Source organism: Lycium barbarum, chromosome 8 (assembly GCF_019175385.1).
Source record: "Lycium barbarum isolate Lr01 chromosome 8, ASM1917538v2, whole genome shotgun sequence".
NCBI lineage: Eukaryota > Viridiplantae > Streptophyta > Magnoliopsida > Solanales > Solanaceae > Lycium > Lycium barbarum.
Window position 1 is genome coordinate 122,107,731 of NC_083344.1, and position 18,236 is coordinate 122,125,966.

Genomic DNA, 18,236 nt, shown 5'->3' on the forward strand with positions numbered 1-18,236 from the left:
TTAATGTATTTTCTCTTATAGACATAAAAATCCACAAAGTTGTGAAAACTATCAACACATTCCCAATTCCTATACAATCTTACCAAATGAGCAAGTCATAGTTCAAAACAAAATTAATACGCTACTAGAAGGCCTTTCTAAAAAATACAACATCAATTGATCAAACTTTAGTTCAATAAAAACGAAAATTTAACATGAATAGTAATGTAACTACTCTTTAATATAATCGTCCACATGGTAGACTTTAATAAAGGTTGGTGGAAGTTAATGAGGTTGGTAAATGGTTGGTGGGAATAATTGTTAAAAATAATTACCAACTTATGGGTCTTTTTTATAAAATATAAACTTATGGATCAAGTTTTATATTAAAATTTTTGAAATCATGGTTTGAAACCCCAAATCATGTCTTTTTTGAATGATTTGGGGTTTGAAATCATGAGATGAAATGTATGTTCAAACGCTGGTTTCATCTCATGGTTTCAAACCGCATGTCCAAACGCCTACCTAAAACAACACTTGGAAAAAAAAATTGGCTCTTTCTTTGGAAATTAATAATCCAAATTTTTTTTGTTGACAGAAAAATAAGGGCAAGAGGAAGTCAAGAGAAAAGGCAGCACCAAAGAAGAAAATGTCCAAACTTGAACAGCCTTCACTTGTCCATTTTGCGGTCACGAAGGAGGTGTAGAATTAATGTCGCATTGATATGAAGAATTTGATTAGAGAGGCCATTTGTTGCCGCCTGCCATTGCAAAGCAAGTTATAGTACTAGCGTTACAACTTTGACCGAGCCTATCGACATTTACTACGAATGGATCGATGAATGGAATAAGAGACCCGTTCTCGAATAAGTTTAGATGTTAACTTTTTCTTGTTTTTCTTTTTTGTTATGAAAGGCGACCAAATTATAGTACAGTATCTGATTTTGTGATCCTTTATTATGATAATATTGGCTAAATATTTCATTTGTCTAATTTTGTTCAAATTGAATCTTGCATCTAGAGATGGACTTTCCCTTTGTTTTATTGTTAGAGCCATTTTGAAGTTTTCATTCTGCAGTGACTTGACAATTTGTTAATCGGGTATACCTTTGAAAATGCGAGTCCCAAAATTTGAAATTGCATTTAATCTTCATGTAGGTGTTTGCATTCCAGAATATCTACAAATTCGTGAAATTATTAGAAAACTAGATAGTAGTAATTTTTACGATCGAAGTCTGTCATTGATAAATTTGTTATATGCCCCACTGGATGCAAATGTGAGAGTTATGTATTGCTATTCCAGTCAATTTTTTGTTGGTAATCCAAAGTCAAAGTCTCTTAGTGGGTTCTTTTTTCTTACTTATCTTTTCTCCTATATGAAGCGCAAATGTCTCACATAGGTGAAGGAAAATCTTTCCTTCCTTCTTATATTGAACAGTGTGTTGTTAGGTTAGTAAATGAGCTTGAACAAGAGATGGGCCTTGTGCACATGAGATATTGAGCTCAGTAGGCAAAAGTGATGAATCCCCCCCCCCCCCCCCCTCCCTTCCCCCACACAAAAAATGTACATGAGGCCTAGATTAAATCTCGTTTTGCAATTTTTTTTTTTTTGATATTTTGGGCTTATTCCGAAATTTAGGACTTTATTGTGCAGATTTGTAACCTCTGAATTAAGTGACCCATTATTCAAGAATTAATGCCAATAATTATTTTCCTTCATTATTCAGATTTATTGGCATAATTATTTTCTGAGCGTTAACCAACGTAATGTTTCTAATTCCTGACTCTATTGGCATCTACCTATAAAGCGAAATTCAGAGATTTCTTAGAAACAGAGCGAAAAATACATCTTCTCTTTTGCTTAAAAGTTAATATTTTCTTCTGATTTCTGGGCAACAGTTTGTGCAAACTTCATACTTCTAGTGCAAGTGTTGGAAGTTGTTGTGGAACCTTGGGGAGCGGAGCGGACCGGCTAAACGAATTGCTTTCAAGGCAGTGCCTTACCACGGCACAACAGTGATTTGATAAATTGTTTTCTCATTACTGTTCTATATGTTCTCAATTTTAGTACAACAAAAACAAATTATATGATACAATAATAGTTTTGATATTTTACTTACGGCCTGTTTGGAAAGTCACCTGGTAATTATAATTGGTGTAATTACTCTCGAGTAATTACACAGCCTAGTAATTACATAGTAGTGTAATGACAACGAAGTGTTTGTTTATCATAATGTAATTACATTGTAATTACAAAAGTGATGTTTGGTTGCACGAGTGTAATTACATAGTTAGTTTAATTTAAAAATAAAACTTAATTATAAAAAATTTAAAATTAATATTTAAAAAATATTTGCCTTTATAAATGATGTTAAATTAGTTATTTAATAACACATTGTTTCTTGAAAATATATTAATTAATAATCATATATTTATAACTAATATTGTAAAAAATAATTGATAAATATTTTTCAAATTAATAATATCTAATTTTAATTAATTATAAAACTTAAAAGAAGACTTTTTTTGTGAGAACATCATGGATTGGATGTTTGACAAAAAAATAATATTTATAAATATAATGCCATAACATTATTCAAAAGTTTGACACAAAAAACCATCAAATGTAAGTGAGAAATAAACAACATGCAATGTGAAAGCAAATAACTTAAAATTGTAAATATAACCAAAATTCAAAATCCAAAAGAAAAAATTACTATTCTAATTTTTGAACACCTCTTAATATTGGAAAGAATGAGTCATTAACAAACTTGGTATATAACGAGTAACGTTATTAAAGTAGAATTCCATTGTGAATGAGGTTATACACTTATATTTTCCCTTTCTTTCGAATTATTTAATTAAGTTACGTTGGAACTTACTTATGTAATATTGAAATTTGATGGTGTAATTACTAGGGTAGTAATTACACAGCCTAGTAATTACAGTGTAATTACAAGCGTGCTGTTTGGTTGCACAAGTGTAATTACATAGTTAGTTTAATTTAAAAATAAAATTTAATACTATTATTTAAAACTTATTTGCCCTTATAAAATGATGTTAAATTAGCTATTTAATAACACATTGTTTCTTGAAAATATATTAATTAATAATCATATATTTGTAACTAATATTGTAAAACATAATTGATAAATATTTTTCAAATTAATAATATTTAATTTTAATTAATTATAAAACTTAAAAGAAGACTTTTTTTGTGAGAACATCATGGATTTGATGTCTGACAAAAAAATAATATTTATAAATATAATGCCATAACATTACTCAAATGTTTGACATAAAAAATCCATCAAATATAAGTAAAAGATAAACAACATGCAATGTCAAAGCAAATAGCTTAAAATTGAAAATATAACCTAAATTCAAAAGAAAAAAAAAAGTTTAACATAATACTCTTATGTCAAGTTCCAACATTACATAAGTTTCAATGTAACTTAAGTAAATAATTCAAAAGAAATGGAAAACATAAGTGTATAACCTCATTCACAAAGAAATTTCACTTTAATAACGTCACTCGTTATATGCCAAGTTTGTTAATGACTCATTCTTTCCAATATTAAGAAGTGTAGTTTCAAAAATTAGAATAATAACACGGTTATCCTAAATGAATAAAAAAAAAAAATACGAGCAACTACATGGGACTACAAGAAGTAAAGGTTGGAAATGAGAAGAAATGAAATGAAAAATAAATAATATAAAAGGAAAATAAATTTTAAAAATAAAAATAATTAAAAAGTAAAAATAAAAAAGGAATTAAAATAATAGAAATTAAAAATAAAAAGAAATTAAAATAAACAAAAAAGAAACAAACTGAAAAGTAACCCTGTAATTACACGCAATTCTCAACCCCACCTTGAGAATTGGAGACTGTATTACACCCTCTCAATTACACCCAATTTCAGCTAACTGTGTAATTATTTGGTCAAACAAACAGGCTAAACTGTGTAATTACACCCAATTTCAATTACCTGGGTGGCTTTCCAAACAGGTCCTTAGCATATATACTACGTGTCAGATACATTATTTCCCTTTTTCCTAAGTTTTAAGCGTAGTCATATTGTACCAATTCCTTTAACGGATCTTTACAACTTGGCTCAAACTTATAATCAAAATTAGTTTATATTTTCAGATCTCACCCTGTTTAGTCCATTATGTATATAAATCCAAGCTCATGTCACGTGCTCAATGACATAGCATATCTCAATCAAATCCAAGGCAATAAACTAATAACGTGTTCAAATGATGTGACGTATATATCAAGTCAACATAAAGTACAATTCAAGTGCAGGTAAATATTCAAATAACATGGTTCAACCAATCAAATATAAATTTATCAAATAGCTTAGGTGATAACTCAAGTAAACCATTGGGAAAGAAATGTTTGTATCTATCACATGTTCATTTCTTCTACAGTTATAAATAAGGCTCTCCACAAAGCCAAAAGGAACTCCAAAACGTTTCTCTTTGATGGTGATCAAGAAATCTTTTCCCTTCATCTTGAACCATTCGGTCTTCACTGGCAAAAAAATTGATTTTACAACAAAAAGACTTCCAAAAGTGTTTTCAATTTTACTACCTATGTTTATTCTTAAGTTCAGCTCCCATATATGCATCTACAATTAAATGAACCTTATTCCTTATTAAGACCTTACTTAAATGATAGTAACTGATAAGTACATCAAGAAGCGGCACTTGGAGATGCAAATCATGCCATCAACACTGGAAAGTACTTCTAATGTTAACCCGATTCATCATTGAATTAAATCCTAAAGAAAAGGTATCAAATATTGGAACAGTAAGACTGTATTGTGAGAGTAGCTATAGGATATAACTCGTGTGTAATCCATGAAATCTATTCAGTTCCATTTATAAGAGTACACAAACTTTAAGTATCTTTTTTAGTGGGTTTTTATCGTTCTCCAATGATCTACTTATTGCTTATTTTACAATGTTTAAGAACAACGGGAAAGCATGTCTTATTAATTTGTATGTATCAGATAATGTAAGTCATGCACAATTTAAAACGACTTGTCTATGCTATATCGAAGTTTAATGACAACAAATACAAAAACCAAGGACCTAGCTTGCCCTTACACAAGAAAATATAAATTTTCACACATTGACCAAAGTCAAATAAAATAATCTTCACATATCTCTCTATAATCTCTGTTCTTGTGAAGGCAAAACCGAAGCTCTGCACATGGGACAATCTTTCTTCCTCAACAGCCACTGTTTGATGCAGTCCATATGATACTCATGTCCACACTGCAATGTTCCTATACTCTCTTCGTGTTCAAATTCAGATTGGCATATAGCACAGATTTCTGATTCTGAATCAGCAACTACATCGGGGTCGACTCCATCTTTGGCACGAGAAGAATGAGTTCTTATTTTCAAATACTTTAATACATCGTCATCGTCCTCATTCTCCTCATCACGAATATCCATGTCATCCATAAGATGAGATACATAGTCATACAGAGAGTCAAACAGTTGACTAGTGATGAAGTTTCTATGATCTAACATTCTACTAGTCTCGATTAACTCAGTTGGATCAGTAGCGATATATATAGACATCATCAATCAGTTCATAACGTGGCACAGGATAGTATCGACTATGATTGTTTACTACAATTGACGGAAAGACCATACCCACCGGGTAGTACGATAGAGGAGGTTGAAAAACCGGGGTTCGATATTGATTTTGATCCCAATGTTGTCGCGCAAAGTCCTCATGATTCGTTGTCGTATAAGAACTACCAACCCCATACGACGAATAATTATTCGTGTGTGGATTACTATGAACGCTCTGGTTGTTGTTGTTGTGATTTTGTCGATCAAAGTCCTCATGATTCACTGTTGTATAAGAACTATTACCCTCGAACGACGAATAATTATTCGTGCGCGGATTATTATGACCGTTGTGATTGTAATTGTAGTGATTTTGTCTAGAAGTCTGATAATTTTGGTGCCTTCGATTGTTATGCTGATTATAGACTCGTTGCTGTTGATGATTGCCATGATAATAATTGGGTGAAGGATGATTATGTGTGTGATTATGGAAAGAGCGATGATTTTGTCTATGAGTACTCATCGTAGTATATAGTGTTTTGAGGATGCAGCTTTAGTTAAAACTGCAACAAAGTATATATAGTTTTTTTTTTTCCGGTAATCAGGTGTATTCCCATTTTAATTTGGATTTGGTTTACTAAAGTAAACTCAATACACTCGGGACTTATTAAGATTTAGGGTTAATATACTAAATGCGTATATGGTACAATTCAATTACAAATAGGCCACATGTATTTCAAACTCAAATACTTACACCCCCTGTATTAAAGAAGTCCTACCCTTTACACCCCCCCCCCCCTATGATGTTATTCTATATTTTAAAGAAACATTTAAACCTTTTATATAAAGAAAGTCCTACACAAATGAAACTTCACCAAGCATATTTCAGATTATTTTGAAGAGGAAGAATAAATAATTAAAAAAAATCTATATAATAGAATATTTTAATTAAATAACTCATATATGTAATGGTTAGTAATTCGTTAAGTTTATAAAGATTAATTTGAGGGCTTAAAAGTATAAATTTCACAACAACAAAGATAGAACAAGAATCTATCTCCTAAGTTGACTCAATTTCGGAAAATGTTTTTCGTCTTCCAAAGTCCAAACTATTTTATTTCCATAAATAATTATCGGTTCCTAAACCTGAACTATTAAGGAAACAATTTGTATATATTGGAACCCGAATCAATGCAGGAAATCTAAAACGACACTTAGAAAAAAATTGGCTCTTTCTTTGGAAATTAATAACCCAAATTTTTTTGTTGACAGAAAAATAAGGGCAAGAGGAAGTCAAGAGCAAAGCCAGCACCAAAGAAGAAAATGTCCAAACTTGAACAGCCTTCACTTGTCCATGTTGCTGTCCTGAAGGAGGTGTAAAATGTCGCATTGATATGAAGAATTTGATTAGAGAGGCCATTTGTTGCCGCCTGCCATTGCAAAGCAAGTTATAGTACTAGCGTTACAACTTTGACCGAGCCTATCGACATTTACTACGAATGGATCGATGAATGGAACGTGGCGATAAGAGACCCGTTCTCGAATAAGTTTAGATGTTAACTTTTTTTTTTCTTTTCTTTTTTGTTATGAAAGGCGACCCTATTATAGTACAGTATCTGATTTTGTTGTTATGGAACCATTTTATGTCATGTATGTTAGATCCTTTATTATGATAATATTGGCTAAATATTTCATTTGTCTAATTTTGTTCAAATTGAATCTTGCATCTAGAGATGGACTTTCCCTTTGTTTTTATTGTATTTTAGAGCCATTTTGAAGTTAGGTTCATTCTGCACTGCAGTGACTTGACAATTTGTTAATCGGGTATGCCTTTGAAAATGAGAGTCCCAAAATTTGAAATTGTATGTAATCTTCATGTAGGTGTTTGCATTCCAGAATATCTACAAATTCGTGAAATTATTAGAAAACTAGATAGTAATTTAAATGTAGAAAACTAGATAGTAGTAATTTTTACGATCGAAGTTTGTCATTGATAAAGTTGTTATATGCCCCACTGGATACAAAAACAAATTATATGATACAATAATAGTTTTAATATTTTACTTAGTATATATACTACGTGTCAGATACATTATTTCGTTTTTTCTAAGTTTTATGCATAGTCATATTGTACCAATTCCTTTTAACAGATCTTTACAACTTGGCCAGACTTATAATCAAAATTAGTTTATATTTTGAGATCTTATCCTATTTAGTCCATTTTGTATATAAATCCAAGCTCATGTCACGTGCTCAATGACATAGCATATCTCAATCAAACCCAAGGCAATAAACTAATGATGTGTTCAAATGATGTGACGTATATATCAAGTCAACATAAAGTCCAATTCAAGGCAGCTAAGTGTTCAAATAACATAATTCAACCAATCAAATATACATTTAACAAATAGCTTTTGTGATAGCTCAAGTAAAGTATTGGGAAAAAATGTTTGTATCCATCACATGTTCATTTCTTCTACAGTTATAAATAAAGCTCCCCACAAAGCCAAAAGGAACACCAAAACTTTTCTCTTTGATAGAGATCAAGAAATCTTTTCCATTCATCTTGAACCATTCAGTCTTCACTGGCAAAAAAAATTGATTTTACAACAAAAAGACTTCCAAACGTGTTTTCAATTTTACTACCTATGTTTATTCTTAAGTTCAGCTCTCATATATGCATCAACAATTATATGAACCTTATTCCTTATTAAGACCTTACTTCAATGATAGTAACTGATAAGTACATCAAGAAGCGGCACTTGGAGATGCAAATCATGCCATCAACACTGGAAAGTACTTCTAATGTTAACCCGATTCATCATTGAATTAAATCCCAAAGAAAAGGTATCAAATGTTGCAACAGTAAGACTGTATTGTGAGAGTAGCTATAGGATATAAATTGTGTATAATCCATGCAATCCGTTCGGTTCCATTTATAAGAGTACACAAACTTTAAGAGCGGGTTTGGATTGGCTTATAAGTTGCAGTTGTTTTCAGCCTTTTTGAGTGTTTGGCTGGCAGCTTATAAGTCATTTTGTGCTTAAAATAAATCCAAAAAAATAATTGGGCCCGTTTGACTTACTTTATCTAGAGCAGCTTATAAGCTAAAAATAGCTTATAAGCCAAAAAAAATAAGTTAGGCTACCCCAATTTTTTTTTTTTTGACTTATAAGCTGTTTTCAGCTTATAAGCTGCTTTTTTTAAGCCCATCCAAACAGGCTCTAAGTATCTTTCTAGTGGGCTTTTATCGTTCTCCAATGATTGCTTATTTTACAATGTTTAAGAACAACCGGAAAACATGTCTTATAAATTTGTATGTATCAGATAATGTAAGTCATGCACAATTTAAAACGACTTGTCTATGTTATATCAAAGTTTAATGACATGAGTTTCAACAATAAAGAAAACCAAGAACCTGCTTGGCCCTTACGAAACTAAAAAAAAAAAAATCTCAAATTGACCAAAAACAAAATAAAAGAATCTTCATATAGGCGCGGGATGAGTAAATCTCTCTATAATCTTTGTTCTCCTGAAGGTATAACGGAAGCTCTGCACATAGGACAGTTTTTCTTCCTCAACAGCCATTGTTTGATGCAGTCCGTATGATACTTGTGTTCACACTGCAATGTTCCTATACTCTCTTCGTGTTCAAATTCAGATTGGCATATAGCACAAATTTCTGATTCTGAATCAGCAACTACATGGGGGTCGACTCCATCTTTGGCAGGAGAAGAATGAGTTCTTATTTTCAAATACTTTGATACATCGTTATCGTCCCCATTCTCCTCATCACGAATATCCATGTCATCCATAAGATGAGATACATAGTCATACAGAGAGCCAACCTGTTGTCTAAACCTTCTCCTATTCCCGATCAACTCGGTCAGATCATTAGCGACATAGATATCATCAATCAGTTCATAATGTGGCACAGGATAGTATCGACTATGATTGTCTACTACAACTGACGGAAAGACCATACCCACCGGATAGTACGATAGAGGAGGTTGAAAAACAGGGGTTCGATATTGATTTTGATCCCAATGTTGTCGCGCAAAGTCCTCATGATTCGTTGTCGTATAAGAACTACCATATGACAAATAATTATTCGTGCGTGGATTACTATGAACGTTCTGATTGTTGTTGTTGTGATTTGGTCGAGTAAACTCCTCATGATTCATTGTTGTATAAGAACCACTATCCGCTAACGACGAATAATTATACGTGCGTGGATTGTTGTTGTAGTGATTTTGTCGAGAAGACTGATAATTGGGGCGCATTCGATTGTTACGCTGATTATAGCGTCGTTGTTGTTGATGATTGCCATGATAATAATTGGGTGAAGAATGATTATGTGTGTGATTATTGAAAGGGCGATGATTTTGTCTATGAGTACTCATCGAAGGAACTAGTGTAATGAGGATGCAGCTTTAGTTAAAACTGCAACAACGTATATATAGATTATTTTTTTGGGTAATCAGGTGTATTCCCATTTTAATTTGGATTCGGTTTACTCAAGTAAACTTAATACACATAGGAACTTAATAAATTTTAGAGTTAATTATATTAAATACCGCTATACTATAATTCAGCTAAAGATAGACCCGTGTATTTCAAACTCAAGTACTTACACCCCTCATATTATAGAAGTCCTGTACTTACACCCCCTATGATGTTATCCTATTTTTAAAAGAAACATTTAAACCTTTTATATAAAAAATATCGTACACAAATGATACTATTGCTGAGCATATTTAAGATAATTTTGAAGAGGAAGAATAAATAAGAAAATATTTTTTTTGTATAACAAAATATTATAATTAAATAACTGATATATGTGATGGTTCGTAATTCATTAGGCTTATAAAGATTAACTTGAGGGACTAAGAGTATAAATTTCATAACAAACAAAGATAGAACAAAGAATCTTCCTCCTAATTTGATTATTTTGGAAAACGTGTTTAGTCCTTCAAACCATTTATTTCCATATATAAATTGGTTCCCAAACCTGAACTAATAAGGAAAACATTTATATACATTCGAAGCCACATCAATTTAGGAAATCAAACACGACACTTATAAATAGAGTGGCTCTTTCTCTGGAAATTAATTAGCCAAAGTCTTTTGTTGACCAAAAAAAAAAAAAAAAGGTAGCAATAACTTCATACAGGGTCATTAAAGTACATTACTTCCTAAAGACATTATGTTTATTTTATAACAGCAATTCCCTCAAGTTAGATTACTTTATCCACAAAGTCATTATAATTTATAGCTAGAAAATTAAAAGGATACTTTCATTCACCTCCCCTCAAGTTTAATTTCGTAACTCTAACTTCCATTGCAATTTATAATATTATGCTGACATTTTTTTTTCCGGTAACAACTATTTTAACTTGACTATAATTACTAAAAAAAATGCAAATTGACAAATTTGCCCTTTACGATATATTACTTTGTTTAATTAATTTTATAAACCTATTACTATTATTTTTATTTTTCTTACATTGTGATAATACGCAAGTCTAAAAATAAAGAGGTAGAATAAAAGCATAAGTAGCATTTTCTTGAGGTTGCCCTTCCATTTACTACTGTTAGCTATTCTCTAAAAAGAAAAAGAAAAAATGTTACTTCCTCAGCATTTGACTTTTCAGCTCAAAGGAAAAAGAACTTTACGGGAAAACGTTTTTTCCCTTTATTTTGCTCGTTAATATTAAGTTCTAAACATAGGATCCTTTGTATTTGTACATGGGTCATCCGCACAAATGCCCCATTTAGGGGGTGGTCTTTAATTTTGCCCCTCAAATTGCTGGTCTTTAATTTTTGTCTTTCTGCACTTTAAGTAATAAAAAAGTGATCGAAAATAGCCTGACATTCCGGGTTCGAACCCTAGCAAAGGAAAAAAAAAAGAAAAAAATAATAATTTTGCAAGGCAGAGTTTTCAGAGAAACTATGTCTATTTGGCCAAAGTTATGCCGTAATGCATAGTTCTGTAGTATCCCTTATCCTGCATAGTTTTGTAGAAATTAAGTTACATAGAAACTATACCTTGTCCGGCATAAATTTATAGAAATTAAGTTATCCTACAGAACTATGCAACTACATAGAAACTATGCCTTAAGGCATACCTTTTCCCCGAATAGGCATAGTTTCTATGAAAGTCGTGTCTTGCGATTTTTTTTTTTTTTTTACTCTGCTAGGGTTTGAACCCAGAATATCTGATTTCATAGACTAGCGAATAAGAGTACTTTGGCCCACAAATTTTCTTTAAATGAGAAGTAGGAAAAACAATTAAAGACCAGCGATTTGAGGGGCAAAAATTAAAGACCAGTCCATATGAAGGGCAAACAATTTTTGTTTGTATATCTGTATAATTTCGTATCTGGGCTGTATAGCTTATTCTTGTATTTTGGGCCTTCGGATATCTTTCTACATAAGTTTTTTTGCTCAGGCCCAATTGCATTATAACTTGTAGACGGCCCATTCTCCTTCACTTTTGAATTTTAGAGGAAAATAGTTAAAAGGGTCTTTACAAAATGAATACAGGTATATGACCCTCTGTATACATGGGCGATTCTGATGTAACACAAAGACGATCTGTTATATTTATGTAGAGGGTCATTTAATCAAAAATTCCTTCCGACAAAACCAAAACGTCCTTAGATTTTGTCGGTTATCTTCTTCATTGTTCAGTTCGTTTGAATTGTCATTGTTGTTGAGTGAGAGAATAAACTGAGAGGGGTTTTCTCCAACATCTTCAATGAATGAAATTATTCATTAATAACTTAATTTTATAACCGATCATTTTCTTCAAATGATGAGAAAATCAATGAAGGCGACTGACTATTGTTTTCAATACTAATTACTCTACCCATTCGAATATGAAAGGTTACACTGTTTAATGCATCATTATCTACTTATATCCCATTACCGCATAAAAAAATTAATTCCTCACGCTTTGATACATCTTTGCAAAAGAACACTAATGGTCTTTATTAAAGAGCCTAATAATGATGATCGGATTAGAAGAGGCTCAGTTACATTATCTTTGTTGTTTTTAAAAGTACACTATTTATTATAAAGTGTATTTACTAATATGTACATTACTGTTATTGGTATAGTATTTTCCTAAAGGGCAAAAATGTTGTTCAAAAATTTCATGAACATTTTAGTAATTCAATTTTAGATTTGAGAGCTTCCCACTTTTAGTATAGTATGATGTGATTATACCTTAGTGATGAAACTGCATATAACATGTATCCTATATTTATTAGATTAATATTGATATCGGATCCAAATAAAGTTTTAGCTTTATCCAACAATTCATTTATACACGAATTCTCGAATCAACGACTTGATGATTTGTACAAAGAATCCTTTTTTGTCGTATGAAATGAGAAACCTCAAGAAAAACAGTCGGATTTGTTGCATGTTGTACTCCTAGCAGTAGAATGCATCACTTATGATTTATATTCTCTTTTTTTATATGGTTTAACTCCTAATATGACTATGTTTCCGCAAAATCATAGAAAGGATGTGTTGGGAATAAACCCGCCACAGAAATAATATTCACGGTATTTACAGCGGAATAATAATGTAGCACCGTGATATGGTTAATCAACAAGAATAAAAAAGAGCGATAACGACACCAAGATTTTTACACGGAAACCCAAAAGGGAAAAACCACAGGCTGAGAGGAGCAACTGATATCACTATAGCAAGAATTTTACACTTTGTAGGTTTGAGTAAAATACTCCAAAGACCACTACACACTCAAAAGAAATTACCCTCTTTTAAGATTTTCTACTTCACTACAATATCGCTCACACTCTCTATTTTTCCTCACAGACTATTTTTCTATCTGTGAATGCCTCACTCTTCTTTCTCTCTTTGTTTGGTGTGTCTACAAATGGAAGAATGGCTCTCCATTTATAGGAGACCAAACTTGGCCTCCAAGCACAAAAAGAAGAAAAAGAAAAGCTCCAAAATTTGTAATCCACAAATTTTTGCCTTTGGCTCCAAGAATTTTTCTTTGGCTCCAAGTTCAATTTGTAGCCAACTAAATTGGCACATGCCAATTACCACCAAATGGGATGGACTTCATCAATCTCCCCCTCCAGTCCCATTCACCTGAAGGAGGCAACGCCGGATTTCTAGTTTGAGTGCATGTCGACAAGTTCCTTGCATAGCTCGAACTTGTCTTTTGGTACCACCTTGGTCAGCATATCCGAAGGATTCTCACCTGTAGGGATCTTCTTGACCTGCATAGATCCATCCTCTATCTGTTCTCAAATCCAGTGATATCTCACGTCGATGTGCTTTGTCCTTGCATGGTACATGGAGTTCTTGCTCAAGTCTATTGCACTTTGACTGTCACAATAGACGACATACTCCTCCTGATGCAATCCAATATCTTGAAGGAACCGTTTCAGCCATATCATCTCCTTGCCAGCTTCTGTAGCGGCAATGTACTTTGCTTCAGTTGTAGAGAGTGCGACACACTTCTGCAACTTCGACTGCCATGATATAGCTCCCCCTGAAAAAGTGAACAGGTATCCAGTAGTAGATTTACGATTATCAAGATCACCTGCTATATCAGCATCTGTGTAACCCTTCAAGACTGGATCAGATCCTCCGAAACACAAACTGTTTCTAGTAGTACCTCTCAAGTACCTAAGTATCCACTTGACTGCTTCCCAGTGTTCTTTTCCAGGATTTTCAAGAAATCTGCTAACAACACCAACTGCACGAGCAATATCAGGTATAGTGCATATCATTGCATATATCAAGCTTCCGACTGCTGACGAATAAGGAACTTTGGCCATGCCCTCTTTCTCCTCCTTTGTTGTAGGACACATCTGCTTGCTCAACTTCAGATGACCAGGAAGAGGCGTGCTAATGGTTTTAGCACTCTTCATGTTGAAGCGTTCTAGTACACGTTCAATGTACTTCTCTTGAGATAGCCACAACTTTCTGCTTGTTCGTTCTCGAACAATCTTCATCCCCGGAATTTGTTGTGCTGGGCCCAAGTCCTTTATGTCAAATGACTTGGACAGATCTCCCTTTAACTTGGCAATCAGCTCCTTGTCTTGTCCTACAATTAACATGTCATCCACACAACAACAAAATAATAAAGTTGTTGTCAGAAAATCTTTTGAAGTATATACACGGATCAGAATAGATCTTTGTGTAAGTTTGACTTTTCATGAATGAGTCAAACTTCTTGTACCACTGCCTTAGTGCCTGCTTCAACCTATAAAGACTCTTATTCAATTTGCACACCATGTGTTTCTTTCTTGATACTCAAATCCTTCTGGCTGCTCCATATAAATCTCCTCTTCCAAATCTCCGTGAAGAAATGCAGTTTTCACGTCCAACTGCTCCACTTCAAGATCTAAGCTAGCTGCTAAGCTCAAAATGGTTCGAATAGAAGTCATTTTGACAACAGGTGAGAAAATTTCATCAAAATCAATACCTTTCTTCTGTTCGAAGCCTTTTACCACCAATCGAGCTTTGTATTTGACCAGCTCGCCATTTCCATCTTTCTTGAGTTTGAAGACTCACTTGCATTTGAGTGGTATTTTACCCTTTGGAAATTCAACCAGCTTGTACGTGTCATTTTTCTGTAGAGAATCCATCTCTTCTTGCATGGCTTTCATCCACTGGCTCTTTTCTGGATGGGACAGAACCTCCTTCAGACTTTCTGGCTCCCCCTCATCACTAATGAGGACATACTCTGAGGACGGGTACTTGGATGACTCTACCCTTTGCCTTTCTGATCTCCTCAGAGGTTGAGATTGTTCTTCTTCTTCCTGAGTAGGGTACCCCACTTGCTCAACATAATCACTAAGTTGCCCCCCCCCCTGCTCAGCAATCTCGTCAGGTTGCTCCCCTTGCTCGGCAACCTCGTCGGTTGTACTTTCTGCACTTCTGGGAAGGTTAGAAGGAATAGTAACAAGGTTAGCGACTATACCATTCTTAGCCTTCCCTGACAGATCATCAGCAGTTCCAACTTCACCTTCTCGAAAGACTACGTCTCTGCTTCTGATAACCTTCTTCTTTACAAGATCCCACAGTCAGTACCCAAACTCTTCATCTCCATATCCAATGAATATGCAGGGAACAGATTTGTCATCCAGCTTTGTTCTCTGTCCTTCAGTACATGTGCAAAAGCTCTGCAACCGAACACCTTCAGATGCGAGTAGGACACCTCTTTATTGGTCCAAACTCTTTCTGGTATGTCAAACTCCAATGGAACTGATGAACTCCTATTGATCAGGTAACAGGCTGTCTGAACTGCTTCACCCTAGAATGACTTAGGCAGTTTAGCCATTCTGAGCATGCTTCTCACCTTCTCAACAATGGTGCGATTCATCCTCTCAGCTACACCATTATGTTGTGGGGTTCCAGGAACTGTCTTTTCATGTCTGCTCCCATGGCTTGAATAGTACCATTCAAATTCCCTTGAAGTGTACTCACCTCCATTGTCACTGTAGAGACGCTTTAGCTTTCGACCTATCTGCCTCTCCACCAGAGCATGAAACTTCTGGAAAACTTGAAACACCTGATCTTTGGTTTTCAAGATATAAACCCACAATTTTCGTGAAGCATCATCAATAAAAGTAACAAAGTATTTGTTACCTCATATCGATTCTATCTCAATTGGACCACAAACATCAAAATATACCAAATCAAGCATATTCAATGTTCTTTCAGACGATGTCTGAAATCAGACTCTATGCTGCTTACCAAATAAACAGTAGTCACATGGTTTTATCGTTGTACCTTTGACAAAAGAAATGAGTGATTTCTTGGAAAGAATTTGCAATCCTTTCTCGCTCACATGACCCATTCTTTTATGCCACAAATCCGCAGAAATCTCATACTGAGCCGCATTCAATTCACCTCGGCATATTTCTGCATTTGTCCTGTACAACGTGCCACGAGCAACTCATTTTGCAATCACCAATGATACCTTGGTGAGTCTCCATTTTTTATTTGCAAAATAGTTCTCGTATCCATCTCGGTCCAAGGCAATTCCCGAGATCAAGTTAAACCGCAAATCAGGTACATGACGCATATCCTTCAGAACCAATGTGCATCCGACATTTGTCTTGATACAAATGTCTCCGCTCCCCGCAATCTTTGAGTAACTTGTGTTACCCATTTTCACAGTGCCGAAATCACCTGCTACATATCTGTAAAAAAGATCTCTTACCGGTGTGGCATGGTAAGAAGCTGCTGTGTCAACCTCCCATTCCGACTCTAAACCTGTCAAGTACGTGCATTCCTCTTCCTCGTTTATGAAGAGAATAACATTATCATTGTTTTTCACCGTGGCAGTTGTGTTGTCGTCATTCTTCTGTCCACTACTTTCACCTTTGCCCCTTTTTAGATTGGGACAATCTCCTTTGTAGTGACCTGGTTGATCGCAATTGTAGCAATTTCTGGATTTTGACTTAGATCGAATCTTAGATTTCCCACGAGCTCCAGATCTACCATAGTTGCTCGAACCCCTTTGGTAACTACTGCCTCTACTTTCTGTGATGAGAGCCTGACCATGATTTTCAGGCTTCTTTCTCATCTTCTTATTGAGTAGAAGAGCTGATGTGACATCCTTCAACTCGATTAAGTCCTTACCATGGTTGTTGCCAAATTGTCATAAGATGATGGCAACGAGTTCAGGAGCACGATGGCTTTATCTTCCTCCTCAATCTTTACTCCGAGGTTGGCCAGCTGCGTGATTAATCCATTAAGCACATTTAAATGTGACAAAAAAATTGTACCTTCACCCATATGCAGGGCGTATAATTGTTTCTTTAGGTACAATTTTTTTGTCAACGTCATGGACATGTATAGGTTTTCCAACTTTGTCCAAATACCACATGCGCTCTCTTCATTGATGATGTTATTGACCACATCATCTGTTAAGTGCAACCTGATTGCATTAACTGTCTTTTCATCCATTTCTTCCCAATCCTCAACTTTCATGGATTCAGGCTTTTTGGATTTTTCCACTAGTGCCTTTTGCAATCCTTGTTGGATAAGCAGATCCCTCATCCTTCTCTGCCATGTTGAGAAACCGCTATCACCGTTGAATTTTTCTACCTCGTACTTTACTCCAGACATTTTTTTTTACCGAGTATAGTACGGCCCACCGCAAAAAATATTTCTGTGAATGAGCAAAACTTGTGCTCTGATACCAGTTGTTGGGAATAAACTCGCCGCAGAAATAATATTCACGGTATTTACAGCGGAATAATAATGTAGCACCGTGATATGGTTAATCAACAAGAATAAAAAAGAGCGATAATGACACCAAGATTTTTACGTGAAAACCCAAAAGGGAAAAACCACAGGTTGAGAGGAGCAACTGATATCACTATAGCAAGGGTTTTACACTTTATAGGTCTGAGTAAAATACTCCAAAGACCACTACACACTCAAAAGAAATTACCCTCTTTTAAGATTTTCTACTTCACTACAATATCACTCACACTCTCTATTTTTCCTCACAGACTATTTTTCTATCTGTGAATGCCTCACTCTTCTTTGCCTCACTCTTATTTCTCTCTTTGTTTGGTGTGTCTACAAATGGAAGAATGACTCTCCATTTATAGGAGACCAAACTTGGCCTCCAAGCACAAAAAGAAGAAAAAGAAAAAG

The 18,236-nt window shown here is 34.2% G+C and overlaps 2 protein-coding genes across 2 annotated transcripts; both read right to left on the reverse strand.

Annotated features, from left to right (window-relative positions):
- Positions 1 to 5,156: 5,156 nt before the first annotated feature.
- LOC132608268 (E3 ubiquitin-protein ligase MBR1-like) lies at positions 5,157 to 5,525 on the reverse strand. The gene has a single exon (XM_060322318.1). The coding sequence runs from the start codon at positions 5,523 to 5,525 to the stop codon at positions 5,157 to 5,159; it is 369 nt and encodes a 122-aa protein (XP_060178301.1).
- A 3,560-nt stretch (positions 5,526 to 9,085) lies between these two features.
- LOC132608269 (E3 ubiquitin-protein ligase MBR1-like) lies at positions 9,086 to 9,553 on the reverse strand. Its single transcript, XM_060322319.1, has one exon. It carries the CDS (start codon positions 9,551 to 9,553, stop codon positions 9,086 to 9,088), a length of 468 nt encoding a protein of 155 aa, XP_060178302.1.
- Positions 9,554 to 18,236: the final 8,683 nt, after the last annotated feature.